Source organism: Nyctibius grandis, chromosome 4 (assembly GCF_013368605.1).
Source record: "Nyctibius grandis isolate bNycGra1 chromosome 4, bNycGra1.pri, whole genome shotgun sequence".
Taxonomy (NCBI): Eukaryota; Metazoa; Chordata; class Aves; order Nyctibiiformes; family Nyctibiidae; genus Nyctibius; species Nyctibius grandis.
This window is the reverse complement of record NC_090661.1, coordinates 62,329,922-62,352,386: the sequence shown is the minus strand read 5'-3', so window position 1 is coordinate 62,352,386 and position 22,465 is coordinate 62,329,922. Positions and strand designations below refer to the sequence as shown.

Genomic DNA, 22,465 nt, shown 5'->3' with positions numbered 1-22,465 from the left:
CCCCCGTCGGTGTGCAAGGGCACCGCCACCTGCAGACACGCCTTGGCCGAGGGAACGCGGCAATGGATTTACACACACATGTACGTGTTTAACGACGCCACCAAGGCCGCCGCTGCCTCTCCGCTGCGGGGAGCACCCCCGCGGGGTCCCGCCGGCCCCGCCGCGCCCCCCACCCCACGCCGCCCTGCCTCCCCCGGCCGAGCAAAACGGCGGCAAGCCCGGGCCCTCCTAGCGACGGGGCGCTCGCCCCGCCCTCCTGCCCCTCGTCCAATGGAATGAACGGGCTATAAATAGCGGCCAATGGGGCGGCGGGTCGCGCTGTATGTAATAGAGGCGCGGCGGCGGTGCGGGGACACCACTCCTGCTAGGGCAGCAGCGGGGCGCGGAGCGGACACCCTCGCGTTAGCTGCGGAGCCCTCGGTAAGTCCCGGGGCAGCCGAGCCGTCCTGCAGCTTTAAAATAAGTTGTGTGGGGGTTTTTTTTGTGGTTTTTTTTTTAATTAATTCTTCCCCCCCAACTATGCGGGGCGGAGCCGGTCCTGCCGAGGAGGGGGAGCGTGGCTGCGGGTGCGGCGGGGGGCAGCGCGGGGCAGGGGCAGTGGCAGCCGGGCGGGGGACGCGGCTCAGGTGCTTACCGAGCTTGCCCCCAGCTGGAGCGGGCCCCGCTGTAAAACCAGATTAACCCGGTATTTAGCAGGGTAGCTACATATGGTCGCCCCAGCCAGGTCCCCCCAGGGAGCCGTCTGTTGTATAATAGCTTGCTGGATGCTTCGCACCCCTCCGCTCCCAAGGCGGGGAGCAGCCGGGGCTCCGTGGGCGCGGAGGGGCCGGGGGTATCCCTCCTCGGGCCGGGGCACGGCGGCGCTCCCCGCTCGGCAGCGGCGGGAGGAGGCGCGACTGCCCGCCCAGGGCATCGCGATGCCGCCCCGCTCAGCTGCCACCCGGCCCGGGGTCCCGGCGGGGCCGAGCCCCCCCGAGCCCTGCGGCGGCCCGGCCGCTCCCCCCGCCCCAGAGCCGCCGGCGGGGTCTGCCCGGTGCTGCCCCGGCCGCTCCGTGCGACCTTGGGCGCGTCCCTTCAGCCGGGCGGTGTCTGGGAGGAGCGGGGAGAGCCCCAGCCCTTGCGCTGGGATGTTGAAGGACGGGGCACGGCTGGCGGAGGTGAAGAACTTTTGTCGTTCCTCCTTCGTGGCTCTTGTGGAAGGTGGTGTAGCAGCGAAGGTGTAAAAGGCACGGGTGGAACAACAGCCAAGGTGACCTTGCATGGGTGGCTGGCGTTCCCCCGGGTGGTTCGGGGGCCTGCCGAGCCCCCAGTGATAGGCTTCCCCTCTTTTTCCCCTAGTGACTGCGGTAGAGTCAGACATGCCGTTCTCAAACAGCCACAACCTCCTGAAGGTGAAGCACCGTGTTGATGAGGAGTTCCCTGACCTCAGCGTGCACAACAATCACATGGCCAAGGTGTTGACCCTGGACCTGTACAAGAAGCTGAGGGATAAACAAACTTCCAGTGGATTTACGCTGGATGATGTCATCCAGACTGGGGTTGACAACCCAGGTAACGGCCAGGGACCGTTAGATCTGCACAGCGATCTGTTCTCCCTCCTTACTGGAAGTGCTTCTTGACAATGGCACCCAAAGCTCTTGAGCTCCTGAGAGGCAAATCTTGTAAAGCATTGAGAGACGACTCTAAACGCATGGCTGTGTTAAAAGAGGCCTTGTTCTATCAAGCCATGTTCCTTGCTGTGATCTGACATATCAATTCCCAGACACTTCAATTATGTAACTGCCCTGCTAAATACTTTCAATCTGGGAAAAAAAAAAAAAAAAAACAAACCAAAAACCACAAACCAAATGCATTCTAATTATAACACAACCGGGGCGGGGGGGAAAAATGCCATCTTACCTGGCTGTTCTGGTCTATTCCTATTCCAAACTGGTTATGTGATGTTCTCCAGCACTTCTATGAAAAAAGGGGGAGCAGATGTGTTTACATGTTAACATTACAGTATTTATTTTTACTCTAGCAATATCAAAATGGCCCAACTAAATAATCAGAGACTGCCTCCTGCTGAGGAGTACCCGGACCTGAGCACCCACAACAACCACATGGCCAAAGTTCTAACCCTGGATTTATACAAGAAACTGAGAGACAGAGTCACGCCCAGTGGCTTCACCCTGGATGATGTCATTCAGACTGGGGTTGATAATCCTGGTAAAATGCATTGAGAATATTCTGTGTGAGCCAGCTGAAGTAACTGGTGCTTTTGAATATGGTGACTTAAAAGTAATCTCGTGGAGGTGGTATTTATGAGCAGACTACAGAAATGCAACTCTGTAGCAGAACAAACAAAAAGCAAAGCATGCTTGCTTACAGCAAAGCATGGCTGTTTAGATGTACGGTTCTAGCCGGTGGTCTAAACTTGCTAGTGAAATTGGATGTGCTGTGCAAATTTGTCCTAAACCAAGCTTGACAAATGAGTGTGGTTTAATGGCAATAGCTATGGGTTTCCATAGCACTGCATTTGACTAGCTGGATGAAGTGTAAAATGTAGGGTCTCTCCAAATGGTTTTTATGTAAGAATGCATTTCTAAGTGACTAGACCTACCACTAAAGAACTTGCCTGGTTAGTGCTACGCTGGAGTACAGCCAAACGTCACCCAAACTTAGCTCTTCTGACTTTATTACCACTCCAGGCCATCCCTTCATAATGACAGTAGGATGCGTAGCTGGTGATGAAGAAAGCTATGAAGTGTTTAAGGAGCTCTTTGATCCAGTTATTGAAGACAGGCATGGTGGCTACAAACCAACTGATGAGCACAAGACTGACCTGAATGCTGATAACCTGCAGGTATAAACTTTTAATCAATTACTGATGCATGCTGGTCTGAGAAATGGGTAAGATTGTTGGCAGCTGCCTAAACTGATTGCTCAGGCTCTTCCCCCTTGCTTTCACCCAGCACGGACCCACAGGCTGTGTGTCCAGTGCAATCAGACTTAAGAGCTTGTTGCCATAGGATGTCAGTGGCTGGGTAGAACCAGGCAGCTGGCATGCAGCCGGAGCTCGATTCATGTACTGCTGCAACATAGGTCATGCCGAGCACGTTCACCGTGTATTTCCATGAACGGTGGGCTATAGTAGTCAAGCTCAACAATGATGTCCTAGGAGTCAAGGACTGTCATAGAACTTGAACACTTTCTACTGTCTGATCTTGGATCTTGAGTATCACCTGGTGGTCTCATACTATAGAATAGATATTGTTATGGCTATGAGTAAGGATTCCTGCCCATTTTATGGATTTCAAATGTTACTTTAGGAATTCCTAATGCCATGTTGATTGGCATCTGGAAAATTTTTTCATCTGGAAAATAAATTAAGATACTTTGGATGACAGTAGTGAATAATTCTCATTTGCAAGAGTAAACACCTGCCTAAACAGCAAGGGTTTGCCTCATGTTGATACCTCTGGATTGTAGATTTGAAGGGTAACAGAAGTCCAGACCGTAGTCTGAAATGGACATAAAACTGATGACCTAGTGGTATCCCAATCTTCTAGCACTACTTAGTAGCCGTAGCCTTAGCCTCAAAAGAAGAGTTCTGTTACACAGATACTTTAGCTAATGCTGAAGAAAATAGTCCTGAAGTTAGACACTGGCTTACAGGCCAAGTAGTCAATATCTCAAGTACAAGGTGCACACTTAAATGCATGGGAGCTATGTGTATTTCTGTAGTACGTTGTACTCACTGGTTTCCTAATCTTGTAGGGAGGTGATGACCTGGATCCCAATTACGTGCTAAGTTCCCGTGTCAGAACTGGTAGAAGCATCCGTGGATTCTGTCTTCCCCCGCACTGCAGTCGAGGAGAGAGGCGGGCTATCGAAAAGCTCTCTGTTGAAGGTAAAGGGAGAGCTGGGTGCGCCGGGGAAACTACTGACGTCCTTTGCGCGAGAGGTGTTCTTTGCAGTTTGAAAATGGAGGCAGTTGGCAAAAGCAGCCTCCTTCAAGACTTAGTCTGAACGTGGATCCTTCCAAAAAAGGCTCATTACATTACAGCTGCATCAGCATTGCAGTTTTAGCTGAGAGCAAGAGCACATGTCAGAGGGAAGTCCCACTGCATTAAGTTGACCTTTGCTGATCTTGAAAGCTTCTTTCCATGTGTGTGTGGAAAGAGGTTGGTTCATCGTGGCTCAAACCTGAAATGTAACAGGTATGTAGCAACTTCAGGGCTTGAGTCATGGTTGCAGTATTTTGTGGCTGCTTTTAATTGACTTTCATTAGTGTTCATCTTGCTTAGGGGTGTAGTCTTGCTCCAAATGTGTGGTTCACTAGAGTAAGCCCTAGTTTTCGGTGGAACTCAGCTGCATGTTTTTCTTTCTCTTGCCTCCCAACTCCATTAAGTGAGAGGAAAGGATACACACTCAAGGTGCAATTCTGGCGACTGAGTGTGTAGTTGTTCCAAAAGCTCTCAAGGGCAGGGTAACATCCTTGACTAGAATAATACTGTTTGTTGTATTCATGACCTTGATTCTCCTTGGAAGAAAGCGCTCCGATTCTACAGTTAAACAGCAGTAATGATTCTATACGTCGTGTGAGGGAACAAAGGCTACTTGTATGAGCCTGGAAGGTGCAGACAAATCATCTGATACTGCCTTAAGTTCTGTAATGCTGCAAAGGCATTGCCATTGCAGATGAAAGCAAGGGAGGAACCAAACCCAGCAGATGAGACATTGGCATACTTTGTGTGTGGTCTCTAAAGTACTGGGAATGTCTAGCAGCTTTGGTCCCATCCTAAAGGTGAGTGTCTCTTTCAGCTCTGGGTAGCCTGAAGGGTGATCTCAAGGGGAAGTACTATGCTCTGAGGAACATGACTGATGCAGAGCAGCAGCAGCTGATTGATGATCACTTCTTGTTTGACAAGCCAGTTTCTCCTCTTCTGTTGGCGTCTGGGATGGCACGAGATTGGCCTGATGCCAGGGGTATCTGGTGAGTATGCCTGGAAGGGAGGAGTCGTACAAAGTCCCTGCAAAAAAATCTTGCAGTTTTGGTTGTGGCTCGTACTGTTGGGCAAAATGGCAGCTTCTGAACTTGTATTATGGAATCTAATGAAAAACTTGTGTAGTCTTCTCTGGGGAAGTTGCATCTAAACCAGCAGAATTTGAACAAGTGTTACCATGCACTACAGCAGGCTGCTAGGAACAAGCCAGCTTGGGTAGCCTGTAACCAGCGTCTACCCATCCAGCACAGGTTAGTGAAGCACCAGACAACAATTGAATCAGCTTATGCAAGTAGATCACTTCTAAAGGAGTAGATGTGCCACTACATTCAGCTCTTGTCCCAGGAGCTTAGAGTAACTTGTGGTAACAAACCATAGTGTTGGCTTAGCTCAGACCTGATACTGAATGCATGGTTGCTCCCTTGTAGTCTGATCACTTCTGTTTGCAGAAATTCACTGTTGCTGGACTAGTATGGCTTTACCCATACTAGTGATAAGATGTCCCCCCCTGCCCCGAGAGACTTGGTGACATGAGTTGACCAATGCAGAGGTGTGGAAAAGAAGGATTCTGCTTGCCAGATGTAGGTCACCTACATAAAACTGTGCATCTCGGGAGCTTCTGCAGCATAATTAACTTGCTCCCTTGTAAGCCAAGGGCTAGGTTTTTATCAGCTGGAATACTCTGATCTTATTACTGTAGCTGCTTTGGTACAACCCAGAGGAAGCATGCTTTGTTTCTGTAGGTCACCTTTAGGATTGCGTCATCTACCTGCAGATTGCCAGCACTAGATAGCGTTGTCACCTGGGCATGACTAATCTACAAGCTTAAAGTGTAAAGTCTCAGTGTTGTCTGCATAAATAACTTTCTTCAGGTACTAGTTAGTTTTTGATCCTAATCAAGCTGATAATTTATCAGCATGATAAAGGTTGACGTTAGTACTTGCTGCCAGCTGCAAGCTAGGACAAGAGGGGCCCTTTGGTATTTGCCAAACATACATGGATATGCCACTACATTCAGCTCGGGTTTTTGTAGCATCTCTGAAGAGCCCTGATCTAAAATTAATAGTGAAAACTCAACCTAGTTCTCTAATAAGGTACAAAGTGCAGTTTGACAGAATCTGACAAAATTCTGATAAAAGGCTTTGTTATCCATTGTCAACATGGTGTCATTATGAACATCGCTGTACAGGGCTGCACCAAAGTCTGTACTGATCACCCTCCTGCAAACTGTGCTGAACAGATGAAATCCATTAAATTTGTAAACTCGGGGTGACTGGATTTTAGGGTTTGATACTGTAAGACTGGCTAATGTCGTGTTACTACTCATTCTGACCTGGTTTGATATATGCCAATTCAAACTACCCCTTGAAAAGAGCAGGGTAAAAACTACTGGCTTAATTCTGTTAGGTCCTGCACGGGCAAAAGAGGTAAGGTTAATTTCTTTGAAGAAGCAACTAAATGAGCCTCTCAAAATAAAAGCTACAACGACGAGTAATTTGGTGCTATTACAATTATCTTGAAAATGTCAAGTGGGACAGACAACAAGTTATTTGCCTTGTCTCCTAGGCACAATGATAACAAGACTTTCCTTGTTTGGATCAATGAGGAGGATCACCTTAGAGTTATTTCCATGCAGAAAGGTGGCAACATGAAGGAAGTATTTACCCGCTTCTGTACTGGGCTAACACAGGTAAATCAATATTGCCTGAGCTGTAGGTTCAAGTGGTACATATTTCTCCGGTTAGAGCTGGGAATGCAAACTCTTTCAAGCCCCCTCCTGAGTCCTGCACGGTGGTGCTTCATAGCTTGGGTCTCTGGGAACACCCTGATGAGGTCCAGAGCTGTGAGGGCTCTGAGCCACCTATATTGGCAAAGCATAGTGGCTATGAAATCTGGAATGTGTCCTCTGATGTGGTACCCTTATCCAGCTGTCTAAACCGTACTTAAAGGATTACTACATGGCTCTATAAATCAAACATTGAGACACCCTGGGTGGGAGGAGAAACTGCTTGAATGTGGACGAGCAAAGCTGGACTGAAGTTTCTAAGCTGAATGCTTTTCTCAGCTTCTAGTCTTGATATGAACTTGAACCTTCCCATCCCCTTCGCTAATCCTAACAGACATGCCAGCTTGACACGTACTAAATCAAGCTTCCCAACAGATAGTGACTTCAGATTTCATAGCGTAGCTTAAACTTAGCCTGTCTCACTGCTAGGAGCAAGAGTAAGGCCTTAAAAGCCCCTTGTTGGTGACCCTTTTTCCCAAATGGAGGGAGGTTATGGGACTGACTCAAATAGCTGTTCAAACTGTTGTGGCTGCTGCTATGTAACTGAAGCTGTAAATGAGCACTAATGGATGACCTACATCCTTTGGGCAGAGAACAATCTCTAAACATCCATTCTCTCTATTTATAGATAGAAACTCTCTTCAAGTCCAAAAACTACGAGTTCATGTGGAATCCACACTTGGGCTACATCCTGACCTGCCCATCTAACCTTGGAACAGGGCTTCGTGCTGGTGTGCACATCAAGCTACCAAACCTTGGGAAACATGAGAAGTTCGGAGAAATCCTTAAGAGGCTTCGGCTGCAGAAACGAGGCACAGGTGAGAGGTGGTGATACAGTGATGTCCTAGTCAGGCTGCCCTAAGACGCCAGCAAAAGCCTGGCTACAGCCAGAGCTGTGTCTTGGTTCACACTGGCAGTGCCTGTCAGACCATCCAAAAGGGACCCTTGTAAGCCCATGGAGAGAACCCAGCCTTAAAATCATAGCCTGAGGAGTTGGAGGTGCCAGTGCTCTTCTTAGACCTTACTGTATCTGGTTATCTAGGTGTGTCCTATCTGGTATTCTGAGCACCAGGTAAGGTGGACCTGATGGAAGCTGTTGCTGTTGTAAGAAGGGGTCGGAATCTTGATTTAACTTCTGGCTAGGAAATAGCTACAGCAGGTACTTCTGACCACAGGTTAGATTGTTCTTGGCTTACAAGAATAAAGAGCTGGCCTAATGGCGTGCTCAGTGGCTCACGTTGGCAGTCACGTGCAGCTTCATCTCCCTGCACATAGGAGGCGGCAGTGGCAACTTCTAGAGAGTTGTCTTGCTGTGTTCCCACTGCAGGCTAGTGAGGGAAGAAAGGTAGACTTACCTGTGCTAGCAGTGGTCAGTGTACTAACTAAATCTCTTGCTCCAGGTGGTGTGGACACAGCTGCTGTTGGAGGGGTGTTTGATGTCTCCAATGCTGATCGTCTTGGCTTCTCTGAGGTGGAGCTGGTGCAGATGGTGGTGGATGGTGTGAAGCTGCTCACTGAAATGGAAAAACGCCTTGAAAAAGGCCAGTCCATTGATGACCTCATACCAGCTCAGAAATAGAGCACTTCTCTCTCATGCTTCCTAACTTATTGGATGAATAATAAAATGTCACTGCAACTCAGACCCCTGGAGTCAGAGCCCACTTAGTTACACTGTAGAGAAGTCTTCCATCCATCTGTGTTAGAGTTTATTTTTTTGATGGTTGAGATGTTGCTGAAAATGAAATAAACTATTTCATTATTTAGGCTCCTGCCTCGCCTCTGCTGCTGGCAGCCGGGCAGTCGCCGCCGCTCGTGCCCGCCGCGGTCAGCCCCTGCTCCCGCCGCCCGGCCCCTCAGCCTGACGCCGCCCGCAGCCTGATCAAGGCGCTCATCCCCTCAGCCTTCCGCCCCGCCCCTGCCGGACCCGGCCTCCAGTTCTCTCAGCGCTCCTTGCTGGGTCCCTGAGGAGGGTGGCCGGTCACCGACCGCCCTCAGCAGCCCTCTGGGCACCCCTTGGCAAGGGGCAACCGTCCCAGCCAGCTTGGGGCTTGCCGTGCCTCTTGGTGAAACTTGAGGTGTCCCAGTGGGTGGTGGGTTGCTGTGAAGGGCCATGAGGGTTACCAGTGAAGCCAAAGGGAACTCTTGGTTGTCACCCATCAAGGCGTGTGTTTGGGGAGGCTTGAGGGCCGCTGCCAGCAGGGGTGAAGCCCCTTCCCCAGGGAATGGCTCTGCCTTTGCTGTTGGTGGACCTGGGCCTCTCCTCCGGTGCCCGGGCAGGCAGCTTCCAGAAAGCTCTGTGTGCCTTCCCTCAGGGGAGCCTGCTCGGAGGAAAGGCAGCTCAAGGCCAACCAACCTCTTCATGTGGGTTTTGTAAGGCTGTAGGAGAAACCAGAATGTGGGCTTACAAGCAGCGGAATCGTTATCTAAACCCCAAATAGCATGGTTCTGACTCCTACTTCTGTCTCATGTTTAGGATTGAAGTGATGTGGAGAGCCCTGCGTGCCCCGGTGATACGGGGGATGTAGTCAGGAGACAAGGAAGAGCAAAGGAGGAGAATATCACCTCCTCTTCTGCTTGCAACAAGCCCAGGCCACCTGGCATGGGAGGGGTATGGGCATAGCAGGGAGCATGTGAATCACCCTGGACGTGCAGGTAACATTCCCAGCTAAATCAGATAACGCTCTGTACGGTGCTGTGTTCACCAATAACCCATAATCCACAATGGTGGAGGAAAAGTCATCCTTTCACAACCAAGAACATAATAATAGAGAGCCGTTTAGATGACAATTTGTGATTTTTTTAATGAATGTGATTCCATCAAGTACAAGGGATTTTTTTCCCATTATCTTCAGTGAGAACATATTTTTTGTTATGCTATTGACCTGCCCATATCATAATTGCAGTATTCTTTGTTATTTTGTTATGAAACTCTCCTCCATCTAATCTAAACATAATGTATGCAGTTTCAGAGGTTTCTTAAACTGCGAACTCCTACTCAGCTGTTTTTCTGACTGGCAATCATGGCTCTACTGTGTCTTTATTTGCACCTACCTTGGGGTTTTTTTTCTGTCATTTTTAGTGTCATTGGTTATCTTTGTCATTGTTTATGTTCTTATGTCCTTTCTTTCCTATGATGGTCTGCTGTTCAGATCACTGTGGGCCTGACTATGCAAGAGCAAGACACTCAGCAGCTCCTAGTTTCCACAGGCACTCAGCTCACTGGAAACTATCAGTAATTTTCAACAGACTGCCTAAACAATGTGAAAAAATCCACCAAGGATAATAACTAGGAAAATATATTTTAAGAAGTAAATGTAAATGGGAAGAGAAGTTTCATTTGGGAAGTTAAGCAGATGCAGCTGTAACCGACTTCTTTAATCTACTGATACATGAGTGTTATGTTTCATTTTCAAGTGCTGTTTAGCTGTCAATTAGGAATTGGAAACAACTCAGTTGTATGTAGCAAACCCCTTTCTCTTGCTGTCTCCTAATCTGGAATATTCTTCTAGATTTTCAAGGTGTTTATCCTCTAATTCTTCAGGTTCATTTTACGTTCACGCAAGTAATTTCAGAAGACACATTCACTAACAGCCATCTCCTCTTGCAGTTGTATGCTGCACAACATTTATAATTAAGCCTCTTGGGAAGTTAGCTGCATGGCCCATGATTAACTTCTCTTAATTCTTCATTGTTTGTTGGGGTCCGCGCGAGGAAGGAACTACAGCACACCAATATGGTGCTCTAGTAGCTTCTTTATTTTGGTTAACACACTCTTTTATAACCTACATACTCTCTTATGCAATGGTTACACACTAAGCTATTGGCTACAAGTATTGTACACAATCTGGCTGCGTGCCACTTCTACTGTTCTAATTGGATACTTACTATAAACTTAAGCAAGCCACATCCTTATGCTTTCTTGCTATCTCATGCTGTTACCTAACAGTGTACTGGTATGTTCTCTCTATAACTTTCCCACGGTCCAGGCCCCTGCATGTCCCCCTTTCTTTCTTAATATAAATGGCAATGGTTCTTGACATCATTCCCTGCAAACCTTCTATGATACAGAATACCAAGACAAAAATGAATAGCAATACTTGCGCCAAGCCTTTCACTAGGCTGGCTATCCACCTTCCAATTCCCAGACCACCCAACCAGTTCATCCAAAAACCCGTGATGTTCCTGCATTTTCTGTTCTGGATTCAGATTCTGGAGTCACGGCCAGATGATACGTGCAAGGCGGTGATCACACCTCCTCAAGGCCTCTGGTGTTAGAGTTGTCTGGTCCTGTAGCGTCGGCTGGTTCATCTAGCCACGGCTTCACCCATTTGGCCGGAACCCACTGGCAGTTATTTCCTGTGGAGACACAAGCATACCCTCTGCCCCAGGTTATTAATTGCTTTGGTCCTTCCCAAGTGCCTGATTCTGGGATGAATACCCTTACTGGTACATTTATATTACTGAAGTCTTTTTGATTTCCCTGCCCGTGAGCTATGGCAGGTGGTGTTTGCGAGTTCTGCTTAGGGTTTAGCCAATTTAATACAAACAATGTTTTATGTAGTGCATCCTGTGGTCCCATCTCCCCGTTTCCGAATAATTTCTAAATGCTCTTTTAATGTGCGATGTGCACGTTCCACAGTTGCCTGCCCTGTAGAATTATATGGAATACCCTGTACATGTGTAATACCCCATTTCTGCATAAACTCTGCAAGCGATTCAGATCGATAGGCAGGGCCATTATCAGTCTTAATTTGTTCTGGCTGGCCCATTACTGCAATAGCTTGCATCAGATGTTTTTTAACAGCTTTGGCCGTCATGGAGGTCAGGGCTGTAGCCCACATGTGACCGGAGCAGGTGTCAATTGATACATGGATATATTTGAGTCGGCCAAAGGCAGCATAGTCGGTGATGTCTGTTTGCCAAATCTGTCTGGGTTGGAGTCCCCTGGGATTTGCTCCCGCAATCTGTAACACAGGTATTCTAGCACAATCAGGGCAAGAAGCTATAATCGCCCTTGCATCAGTCTTTGTCAATTGGAATTGTGATCGCAATGCTGCTGCAGATTGGTGAAAAAATTGATGAGATTGTCGAGCCTCTTTAATTTTGCCTGTGGGGATCTGTCCACCGGAAACGTGGATACCGACTGATCGGCTCGGGAGTTTCCTTCCACCAAACCTCCGGGTAAACTGGTATGGCTTCTAATGTGGGTGACAAATACTGGGTGTAGGCGGTGTTGCATTTCATGCCATAGGTCGAGAAAGGCTTTGAACAACAGTTCATTGGTGATATGGCGAAGCAACGATCGGTGTATGCGTTTCACAACCCTTACCACATATAGGGAATCCACTACCAAATTTAAGGGTGCTTCGCGCCACTTTTGTAAGGCCAAGAGTACAGCTTGTAATTCTAAAACCTGAACGGATCCTTCTGTTGTAAGGAGACCAACACTTTGTCCTCAGTCTTGTTAACATCAAAGACGTACTGGGGATTCTGAAGGAAGGTGTCTTTGTTATCAAAGCATCCACCAGAGCGATTTAGCAGGGGCTCTGAATTCTTTGTCCAAGCCCCGTGCATCATTTTCTTCTCCCAGGTCTTGTGGATACTGAAGTAGGAGGTATTCACAATCCGGCAGATGTCCACTTGTGTTAATGTTTGTTTTTTAAAGAATGATGTTAGCAACTGCATCACAGGTTTATTGTCCATTCCATACTGCATCACTGCTTCTTGTAACTGCTTCACAGTTTTCCAGTCAAACGGTGCCCATTGACGACGATCTTCTTGTGTGAAAACTGGCATTGCGGTGATACTAGGCGGTAACATTCCTCCTTCGATGGCAGCCTCTCGAATGACTCCCCGCCATCGTTGCCCTGGATCATAACCGGGTAATGCTGCAGGCTGTGTATTGTGTTCGTCACCGGGATCATCGGAATCTGGAGTCTGACATTGGCGTAGATGGAGCTCGAGCTCCACCTGCTGGTCTGTGAGTGCTATGCTCTTGCCGCGGCGGGTCAGTCAGTCGGCGCATGCGCGAACGAGAAGACGATGTTCCGCCCCGGGGAGGCGACGGCCCGTCCAGGCCACTTCCAAATCTGCCGCGTAGGTACGCGCCAGCTGCGGCCTCCTCCCAGTCTCCGCCCCGGACACAACGTCGCGCGCGCGCTTCTGGATTGTTTCCTCTTTGTGCGTTAGCTCTGCCGGAGTTAGGTCCGGTTCTGCTGGCGGAGCTTCCTGCTTCTCGATAGCCTGTCCGAGAGCCTCTAACCCACCAGATATCGCCTGCGAGGCTTTATTGTAAGCGAGTTGCCGCGATGTTTTACTGGCTCCTCCATCTAGCTTCTCCATTTTTTTCTAATAGTTCCTGCATTTGCTGTTCTTGTCGCTGCAGTAACTCTCGCAAAGGCGCGTTACTGTCCGCTTCAGGAGCGGCGTCTGACTCATTTGTTTCTACTTCCATGGGGAGGGGTACAGTTTCAGGATTCACCGGTGGCTGTTTGCCTCCGGCAGCCTCCGGAGGGGGTACCGAGACCCCAGATGTCACCTCCGGCCCCACTTCACAAGGCATTAACGGGGCTAACGGGACTGTTGATTCTCCACCCCAGAACTCTACCTCAATCGCGGGGTAAACAGCTGGCACCGAGCCAGCGGGGGGGGGAGGACGGAAGGCGCCGAGTCCGCGGCGGGGTGGGGAAAAGTATCGGAAAGTTCTCGTAGGGAGGGGCTGCCTCTATAGGGTACGCCGGTAACTGCTCTTCTTCTTCTGGTTTTGTTAGTGCTTTTTTGAGAGCGGATCGCACTTTTGCCTCAGAGGGCATAGCCTCCAGCATATCCCTCACTTTCTTCCAAGATTTAACTAGCTTTTTAGCCTTTTTATTTCCCACCGTGACTAATTGTGAAAGTTCTTGCCCTAGATCGTCCCAGCAAGCTTCAGAAAAAAACTGATCGGTGGTTTTTAGGAAACCTCTTTGCTGGCCCAATTCCAGCAAAGTTTCTACTTCTTTTCTTTTTATCTTAATCTCAGATTGCACGGCTATCTGCAGAATACATTTCACTGCCGCCTTTTCCAGTGCAGATACTGCACCCTCCATCCTGCCGTTAATCACGTAGACCTACAATTCCCCGTCTCCCTCGGACGGATTCCCCGTCTCCCTCAGACAGCTTCCCCGTCTCTCTTGGACAGCCTGGCTTACCTCTGCCAGCACGGCAGTCACCCTCGAATCTTTCGTCTGGTCCCCCTTCTCTGATGCAACGATCACGTCGGGGTCACCATAATGCTGGGGTCCGAGCGAGGAAAGAACTACAGCACACCAATATGGTGCTCTAGTAGCTTCTTTATTTTGGTTAACACACTCTTTTATAACCTACATACTCTCTTATGTAATGCTTACACACTAAGCTATTGGCTACAAGTATTGTACACAATCTGGCTGCGTGCCACTTCTACTGTTCTAATTGGATACTTACTATAAACTTAAGCAAGCCACATCCTTATGCTTTCTTGCTATCTCATGCTGTTACCTAACAGTGTACTGGTATGTTCTCTCTATAACTTTCCCACGGTCCAGGCCCCTACAATTGTTAAAGCTCAGCGCAGAGATCTCTGGAGTAATCACCCCACCTTTCTATCCTGAGCTGCAGAAGGGCAATGTAGCATATAAGTCAGTATGCAGTAAGATATCATCCCAGCAGGGAAAGTAAGTATTGGTGCCTTTATCACAGTCTAACAGGCCATACAGGCTTATCTAAAGAAAATATTCTCTTAGCAGATGAGCTAGATAAAACAGTTGATCAGAGGCTGTTGACACACAGCACAGCATCTATAATTAAGTCACTAGGGAAGCTGGGATGGGGTGCTGTATCAAAGGTAGGATCCAATTTACACACAGCTTTCAGTGAATCTTAAAATGCTGTCTGGCTAAAACCCAGTGAGGTAATAGCCACTTCTGACTTACTGCGTGCTAGAGATTTGTCAAATAGCGGTGAGGAAAAGGGGGTGGAGGGTGCACTGTTTGTTAAACATGTAAATTGGGTATATTTTGGTTGTTCTGCACCCGTGACTCTCTTTCCATGTCTTCTTTTCAAACAAAAGTTTTGTGAAGAAGAGATGTCTGTTTGTGTCGGAAGTGCTATAATGAATGGCCCATTGAGACTACTACCAGCTTATAACAGTGACTGGCATTCCCTGTTCTGCAGGACTGTGAGGGAAAGAGCGTATCCAATGAAGAGAAATGGATCCTTGGATTTTGGTTCTTGAGGTGACCTTGACTCCACAAATCTACAGAACAATTGTAGCAGTACAGAACAAGTTGATTGCTTCTCTGTTTGTGTGGCAATATGCGGCGGGCGGCAAGGAAGGCACAGACTCTGAGATCGAGGATGCAAGGGCCTGAAGCCGAAAGGCCTAAGGCTTTTTATTGTTATGCTACTACTCTATTTAACTGCTACAATACAAGAGCCAGACTAGGCAGTTCAAGATAACATCAACATTCACACACTAAGCACTCATCACCCATTCTGGGAAGAGCCAGTGTTCTGGACTCAAAACATCAACAACCATTCCTTGTTTTCAGCTCTGTGTTCAGAACTGACCTTCCACACATGTTTACTTCTTTCATGCCTCAAAAAGCCCTGTGAACTGGTCTCGGCTCCTTTATCTTAGAAGCAAGCAAAAACTATTCTCAGTGCAGTGTTCCCAAGCAAATCTTATGCTCCCCAAGTAAAGCACAGCTGTTTGCAGACTGAGGGTCTTCCACATTTCCCCCTTTTTTGTTTATTTGATGACAAGGGTGGTCATGATGTGGGCTTCGGCTTTTCAGAGTCCTCTGATTGCAGACCAGGTCTCTGAAGCAGCACTTGGGCAAAGGCACACAAGCAGGGACGCAGGCACCGCGGAGTTCAGTTCCTGCTAGAGAGAAAGTGAAAGAGATTCCGGGCCTGCTGCCTTCGCCTGTATATTAGGGATTTCTGCCAGGCGGCATTTTTCCACTGTGCTTTGATCTTTCTCACAGCAGGGCAGGAATCTCAGGCATAAACAATTAGGTGCCCTTGAGTCTTATCACAGGCCTATGTTATCTGAATGAAGATGCTCTACTTGTCCAGCACACAAGACTAAATAACAGTTAGTAGTATGATATATGTGTTTTTTGACACCCCAGGTGCAAGTCACTTGAGCGTGTTTACAATCCTCCTCGCCCATCTTCCGTTATATTCCCACATTCTACCCCCTCGCTCAAGAGACTGCTTCTCCTGGGGAGTGCAAAGCTGGACGTGCACATTTGGCTTGCGGGGTGTAGAGCAGAGCAATATACAGAGACATGCAATAAATACATATAGAAAAAGGAATAAACATAGATATCTATACAATAATGCTGTAGCATCACTAATTAGAAAGAAGGGCCAAAGATAAACAAGACTGTGAACAACATCCCTGTAGTGTCCAAATTTACTTGATTCACGTGCTCTAGAAGAGATAACTGCTGTGAGAACCAAAACAGTATCTTCTCCTCAGAGCCACCTGCATGTGTCAACAGAAAGGCCTTAACCACACTTGCGTGGAAGCGAAGTCACACAGCGGACAGTACAACTATGGGGGGACCGCGACCACCAGAGACCACCCAAGACCTCTCGCAGCATGCTACTTGCGTGCTCATCCAGTCATTTCAGCATTCCCCAAGTAATGCCCGGTGTCGGGTTGACTGTTCTACGTCACTTGCGTGGTCCCTGTGCTTTCAGCGTCTGCATTTCTGATACCGGGTTCTGGTTGTGGTTTCTCCAGCTCATGGTATGGCTTCACGCATCTCGCAGGTAGCCAACGAGGACCTGTTGGGAGTAAAACACAAGCATATCCCCTCCCCCATGTCAACAATTCTACTGGTCCACGCCAATCAGTTGGGCCTGGCAGATCTTTATACCAAACCTTAGGATTTTGTGTAAAGGGAACTTTAGCCTGAAAATGTCGTTCCACTGCCGTGGTATCTAATCGAGAAGATGACCGATTTAGAAAATTTAAAGTGAACACAGCCATATCTAATTGTTCTTGAGGAGCTGTGGCTACACTCCCCCTTTTTTGTTTTTGCAACATGTGTTTCAAGTTTTGATGTGTCCGTTCAATTATGGCTTGTCCGGTGGGGGTGTGCGGGATACCTGTAACGTGAGACACACCCCACTGTTGTAGGAATAAGGCCGCTGCTTGAGATACATAGGCAGGTCCATTGTCTGTTTTTATTTGTTTAGGGAGGCCCATAAGTGCAAAGCACCTTGTCCAATGTTTCTTAACATCCTGAGTCCGTTCCCCTGTAGCTGCAGAAGCAACAACATAACCAGGAAAGGTATCCACAGTAACATGAACATACTTTTGCCTGCCAAAAGGTGGATAATGTGTAACATCTGTTTGCCAAATTTCATTAGCCTTCAGTCCCCTGACATTTACACCATCATGATAAGTTGCAGTATTATATAGTTGACAATCGTTACATGCCCGAATAATATCACGAGCCTGCGTTTTTGTGAGAGCAAATTCTTTCTGTAAACTGCGAGCATTTTGATGGAAAAAGGAGTGAGATAATTGTGCATGTTGAAATCGTTGAGTAAGGGAGGATGATGTTATGGGCAAAACAGTGTACTTATCAGCTACTGCATTCCCTTCTACCAGAGGTCCTGGCAAGCGAGTGTGAGACCTAATATGAACAATAAAGCAAGGATGCTGTCGTTGCTGAAGCAGAGTTGCAATAGCAAGGAAAAGTTTATACATCTCTTTATTGCTAATTTCTTTGATAAATGCAGCTTCTAAGCGGTTAATAGCGCCAACAGCATATAGTGAATCTGATACAATATTAATAGGTTTGCTTGCAAACAATGTCAGAGCTAAATGTATTGCAGACAATTCAACAATCTGAGTGGACGCTTCCACAGTAACTGATGTGTGTTGCCATTGTGCCTTTTCTTTCCAGGCCACTACGGCCTTCTTTGTTTTACCTGAGCCGTCTGTAAAAACCGTTTTTGCATTTGGTATAGGGTGAGGCACCATCACTCTCTGTGGCTGTAAACAGAGGGAAGGTAAGGCTTGCAAGATTTTATTCTGTGGCAAAGTAAAATGGATATCATTCAAATAATCAGCCAGAGCAGCCTGAAATTCAAGGCTGTCCCTCATCAGTGTAATGTGCGTTTCCTTATGAAAGGGTAGGTAAATAATGTCAGGGTCTCGACCTGTCAGCTGCTGTATCCTGAACTGTCCTTTCTGAATCACCATAATGACCATCTCCAAAGGAGTCGTGATTGTTTTTGTAAAGGTGTGTGATAAGAAAATCCATTCCAGGGTAACTAATTGCTGTGATTCTGTCAATTGAGCAAATAGCCCATAAGGCTGGAATTTCGTGTGAATCACAAAAAATAGAAGAGGCAAGTGTAAGATTATACGTCCTGCTTGGGAAGTTATAAGTTTTTGAATTACCAATGCCAATTCCTGTTTTGCTTTGTCAGAAAGGATTCGAGGCGAAGTTAAATCTGAATCCCCCTTCAAGGTGTTAAACAGGGTACTTAACTGTTCAATAGAAATACCCAGCACAGGACGAATCCAATTAATTGTCCCTAGTAGTTGCTGCAAATCATTTAATGTAGAGATATTGTTTACCAAACGAAGTTGTTGTGGCCGTAAGGTTCTGGTAAACAGTACCCATCCCAAATACTTCCAGGGCGGTTCTGTTTGTATTTTTTCTGGGGAAATATGAAGCCCAAATTGTTGTAAAGAGTCTTTTAGATGATTTACAGTTTTCATCAGTTCTGTCTGTGTCAAAGCTGCAATGAGAATGTCATCCATATAATGGTAAATAAGAGACTGTTTAAAAATACTTCGAGTCGGCTCTATTGCAGCAGAGACCACTAACTGACAAATTGTGGGACTGTTCATCATGCCGTGTGGGAGAACCTTCCTTTCTGCTCATCTTTTTTATTTACTGTCGGCTTTGGGCAGTTCTTTTTAATATGCCCCATTTGATTGCACTCAATACATTTCATTTCTGCTCGTCCCACAACGAGTTGCTGAGCCAAGGCACTTGCAAGTAAAGTAGCTTTATGCTCTTCAGAACCCACATTCTGACAGGCTTTAATAAATTCTGCTATACTTTTGTAAGAGTTTTTTAGAGGGCCCAAAATTCTTTGACAATCTGCATTTGCATTTTCATAAGCCAATTGTAATAACAGCGTTTCTACTGTATTTTCATCATCAATCTGCCTGCTCAGTGCTGTTTGTAAACGATCAATAAATGTAACATAGGGTTCTTGAGCTCCTTGCCTGACTGCCGCAAAAGAGGGCTGGCGTTTCCCTGCCTCCGGAACGCGTTTCAGGCACTTTAAAGCCAATGCAGAGATCTGTTGTAAACGCTGCCGAGGTAACCGTGCCTGTACCTCTGGTACTGCATACTGATTAATTCCCAAATATTCTTGCCTATTTTCCAAAGTGTCTGCAGAAACAGCCTCCTGGTACTCTGCCAGCCACACTGAATACTGTGCAGGTGTTAAAATCATCCGTAAAAGTGACTTCCAATCATGTGGTGTCATAGTATAGGATTCCCCAATGACTGTTACTAAATTTGAAGTATAGTTACTGTGCAAACCATAGTCTCTCACCACGGCCCGTACTTCCTTAATCATTTCATAACTAAGGTAGTGATACTCAGGAGAATGATTTGGACGATAGATTACCGGCATCGCCATCAGCATGGCAAAATCTCCTTTACGAGCAGCTTCCTCTCTACAATTTTCTGCCAGCGTTTTGTATTTCGTTACATGAGACTCTGATGCCTTTTCAGCAAAGCCAATAGGTGGCTCGGCAGACGCAGGATACGGAGGAGCTGTTGGTGTTAACTGTGCTCCGCCCGTAGCCGCTGCCGCTGCTGCTGCCGGCTGCGAGACCCCCCGTGCCGAAGGGACGGCCGCAGCCGTTTCTTTTACCGATGTTAATGGTGGGTATAAATTGGACTGTATGTCTGGATCTGTGAAATCAAGATCGTAAGGATCGTCTGATTCTCCAGAGACTGTTTCATATACAGGCTCCTGTTGCTCCTTCACATCCACTAAGGTGTTAATAGGAGTGGATGCCAGAGATTGCAAATACTCCTCTGCAGGCTGGAGTGCAGAGAGTGCTGTAAAAACAACCCTCCACGTTGCTTCTAAATCCTTTAGAATATCAGACTGCAACGTGTTCCGTTTTTGTATTTCTACTCCCACTTTCGCCCAAATCTTTGCATCGTAAGTCCCTGATACAGGGAACCAGGTACAGTTGTCTTTGATCCATACTAATAACTGCACCAATTTCGCTAATTGGACCTTATAGCCCTGTTCGCGTAATATACGCTGTAATACCTCAGTGTAGAGCTTATGCTCTTGGGAACTAGCCTGTCCCATGTTTATTGCGATCGCGGAACTCACTGATTCTGGGGACTCTCCGGTCCTGGGGACTCACTCTCCGGTCCTGGGGACTCTCCGATCCTGGGGATTCTCCGATCCTGGGGATTCTCCGGTCCTGGGGACTCACTCTCCGGTCCTGGGGACTCACTCTCCGGTCCTGGGGATTCTCCGATCCTGGGGACTCTCAGGTCCTGGGTACTCTCCGGTCCTGGTGCGCGCTAGCCCCTGACAATCCTTCGATCAGAGTCGCCGCCGCTTCTTCGTTAATCTTCAACCTTGTTCGGGCGCCATTTGCGGCGGGCGGCAAGGAAGGCACAGACTCTGAGATCGAGGATGCAAGGGCCTGAAGCCGAAAGGCCTAAGGCTTTTTATTGTTATGCTACTACTCTATTTAACTGCTACAATACAAGAGCCAGACTAGGCAGTTCAAGATAACATCAACATTCACACACTAAGCACTCATCACCCATTCTGGGAAGAGCCAGTGTTCTGGACTCAAAACATCAACAACCATTCCTTGTTTTCAGCTCTGTGTTCAGAACTGACCTTCCACACATGTTTACTTCTTTCATGCCTCAAAAAGCCCTGTGAACTGGTCTCGGCTCCTTTATCTTAGAAGCAAGCAAAAACTATTCTCAGTGCAGTGTTCCCAAGCAAATCTTATGCTCCCCAAGTAAAGCACAGCTGTTTGCAGACTGAGGGTCTTCCACAGCAATAGACTATGGAATGAGACAGGAGGAGCCTTCAGTAGCTACCCTGATGTGCTTTCTTTTTGTGAAGAAAACCACCACCAAAATATGGTGTAATGTAAGAAAATGCTCTTAGTTTTATTTCTATTGTTCTAAATTAAAAATAAAACCTGGGTGTTTTACATAAAAAACATCCACAATCAGAACTATGTTTGCAACTGAGGTCATCCAGCAATATTACATTTATTCTGAGGACTCTCTGTATGATTTTACACTTATATTTAATACATTCAATACTTGCTTAGCGATGGCATTATTTGCAATTTACACTATTCTGAAGCATGAGTGTTGTGTGAAACTGGTAAAACGTAGGGGAAGATTTTGTGAGGTTAAAAAGGCAGAGGCGACCTAGAGAGAGGATTTGCTCTTTGATCTGGGAGATAAGAGACCAGACTTGCCAAGGTCCCTTGGCTTCTACTGGAGATCTGTGTGCTCAGCATCTCAGTCTGTCAGACCTGGAATAACTCGGAAATCTGGACAGCAGCCAAACACGACGTGTTTTTATTTGAAGCAGTCTATGCTTTTTTATTTGGTAATGATTTCCTCTAGGTGTATATATTTTCTTTTAAATCCTAAGCAGTTGTGTAAAGTGCATATGCTTCTCGTTGTCGGGTGAGGGTACTGGTTGTGGTGCTGAAAGAATTGTGGTGGGGAAAGAGTTTCTGCTGATGTCTCCTGACATTCACAACTCATGTCAAAGAAAGGAACTCTGCGACTCAGATCCGCATGCACATGGGTAAGTACACTCTCTGTTTGGACAGGAGGATAAATGTGGGTTCTGTTGTGAGAAATACATGTCAGAGAAAGATAAAGAAACCATTACGTAAAGGTGAAAGTCAGATCAAGGTAGTCATTCATGTTGTTAATATGTTTATTTCATAGAATCATAGACTCAAAGCATGGTTTGGGTAGGGAGGGACCGTAAAGATCATCTAGTTCCAACCCCCCTGCCATGGGCAGGGACACCTTTCCACTAGACCAGGTTGCTCAAAGCCTCATCCAACCTGGCCTTGAACACTACCAGGGAGGGGGCAGCCACAGCTTCTCTGGGCAACTTGTTCCAGTGTCTCACCACCCTCACAGTAAAGACTTTCTTCCTAATATCTAAGCTAAATCTCCCCTTTTCCAGTTTTAAACCGTTACTCCTCATCCTATCACTACATGCCCTTGTAAAAAGTCCCTCTCCAGCTTTCCTGTAGGCCCCCTTCAGGTACTGGAAGGCTGCTGTAAGGTCTCCCCAGAGCCTTCTCTTCTCCAGGCTGAACAGCCCCAACTCTCTCAGCCTGTCTTCATAGGAGAGGTGCTTCAGCTCTCTGCAGACAATGGGTTTCTCAAACAATGGGATTCTGCAAACAATGGGATTCTGAGCTGTATCTTAGCTTTGGGACAAACCCTGCTCATTCCTAGAAAGATACCAGTGGAAGTCACTGTTTCCATGAATTTCACATGAGCTTTAGGTGGGTCAAATCCCAGGCTTCCTGCTTCTGCCTTCAGCGGGCAATCAGCCACCCTCCAATAAAGCTTTAGGCTTTTTTTTTTTT

At 47.1% G+C, this 22,465-nt stretch overlaps 1 protein-coding gene across 2 annotated transcripts; it reads left to right on the top strand.

The window, feature by feature from the left end:
- Positions 1-339: 339 nt before the first annotated feature.
- On the top strand, positions 340-8,539 carry LOC137662100 (creatine kinase B-type). Of its 2 annotated transcripts, none has more exons than XM_068398120.1 (8): positions 340-420; positions 1,339-1,551; positions 2,691-2,845; positions 3,760-3,892; positions 4,807-4,978; positions 6,555-6,678; positions 7,403-7,592; positions 8,175-8,539. In XM_068398120.1, exons 2-8 carry the CDS (start codon positions 1,359-1,361, stop codon positions 8,351-8,353), a joined length of 1,146 nt encoding a protein of 381 aa, XP_068254221.1. In that variant the 5' UTR covers positions 340-420; positions 1,339-1,358; the 3' UTR covers positions 8,354-8,539. The 2 variants fall into 2 exon arrangements, with proteins under 2 accessions (XP_068254221.1, XP_068254222.1); XM_068398121.1 differs by lacking the exon at positions 1,339-1,551 and adding an exon at positions 2,021-2,208 and having other exon boundaries at positions 366-420.
- The last annotated feature ends 13,926 nt before the right edge of the window (positions 8,540-22,465 follow it).